The sequence below is a fragment of the Meleagris gallopavo genome, unplaced genomic scaffold, assembly GCF_000146605.3.
Source record: "Meleagris gallopavo isolate NT-WF06-2002-E0010 breed Aviagen turkey brand Nicholas breeding stock unplaced genomic scaffold, Turkey_5.1 ChrUn_random_7180001866139, whole genome shotgun sequence".
Taxonomy (NCBI): Eukaryota; Metazoa; Chordata; class Aves; order Galliformes; family Phasianidae; genus Meleagris; species Meleagris gallopavo.
This window is the reverse complement of record NW_011131386.1, coordinates 2,299-3,010: the sequence shown is the minus strand read 5'-3', so window position 1 is coordinate 3,010 and position 712 is coordinate 2,299. Positions and strand designations below refer to the sequence as shown.

At 64.2% G+C, this 712-nt stretch overlaps 1 protein-coding gene across 1 annotated transcript; it reads right to left on the bottom strand.

Moving 5' to 3' along the window:
- Positions 1 to 6: 6 nt before the first annotated feature.
- Positions 7 to 706, bottom strand: LOC104916040 (3-beta-hydroxysteroid-Delta(8),Delta(7)-isomerase-like). Its single transcript, XM_010727012.2, has 3 exons — positions 619 to 706; positions 396 to 526; positions 7 to 322 (listed from the first exon to the last, which is right to left on the bottom strand). Exons 1-3 carry the CDS (start codon positions 696 to 698, stop codon positions 114 to 116), a joined length of 420 nt encoding a protein of 139 aa, XP_010725314.1. The 5' UTR covers positions 699 to 706; the 3' UTR covers positions 7 to 113.
- Between the last annotated feature and the right edge of the window lie 6 nt (positions 707 to 712).

Here is a 712-nt window from a genome sequence, read left to right as displayed (position 1 = left end):
GGAGCCAGGTGGCTGCAGAGGTCTTGGGTGCAACCAAGGGTGCTCCGAAGGTCTCAGGTCCGAATGTGGGGGGCTGTGGGGCTTCTGGGTCGGGACCAAAGGAGTCCTGGGGGTCAATGTGCCTTCTGCCGGGGGCTGTCGTGGGCACGCTGGGCAGCTGAGAGGTGTTTGCAGGCATCGGCGATGAGGGCGGCGGGCACCACCACCCAGATCCCATTGAGCCCCACAAAGTACACCCAAAAATAAAGCGGGCGGGGGTCGCTGTGGGTCCAACCCGCCCGCGCCTCCGTGGCGAAGTAAAGGATGTCCCCGTAGAGCTGCCCTACAGGGGGGGAGATGAGTCACGTTAGGGAGGAGGCATAGAGGCAGGACCCCATCCAGGTGACCCCACGTACCGAGGGAGACGATGAGCTGCAGCACGAAGCGGGCCGGATGACGGCATAGGAAAGCGAGGAAGGTGAGGAAGCTGAGGGGTCCCCAAGCCCACGCTGTCACCGACTCCATGGCCACCGTGAAGTCATCGCTCCTGGAGGGGTGGAGGAGGGGGGCACACACACAGCCGGGTGCAGCAGAGACCCCTGGGGTCACCCCATATCCCCCCCACAGACCCCAACTCACGTCATGTAGCGGCTGTCGGCCTTGGCGTATTCCTTCCCTGCGGGCCACAAGGGGTTAATTGGGAGGGAGCAGATCCTCATTGACCCCCTCCCCA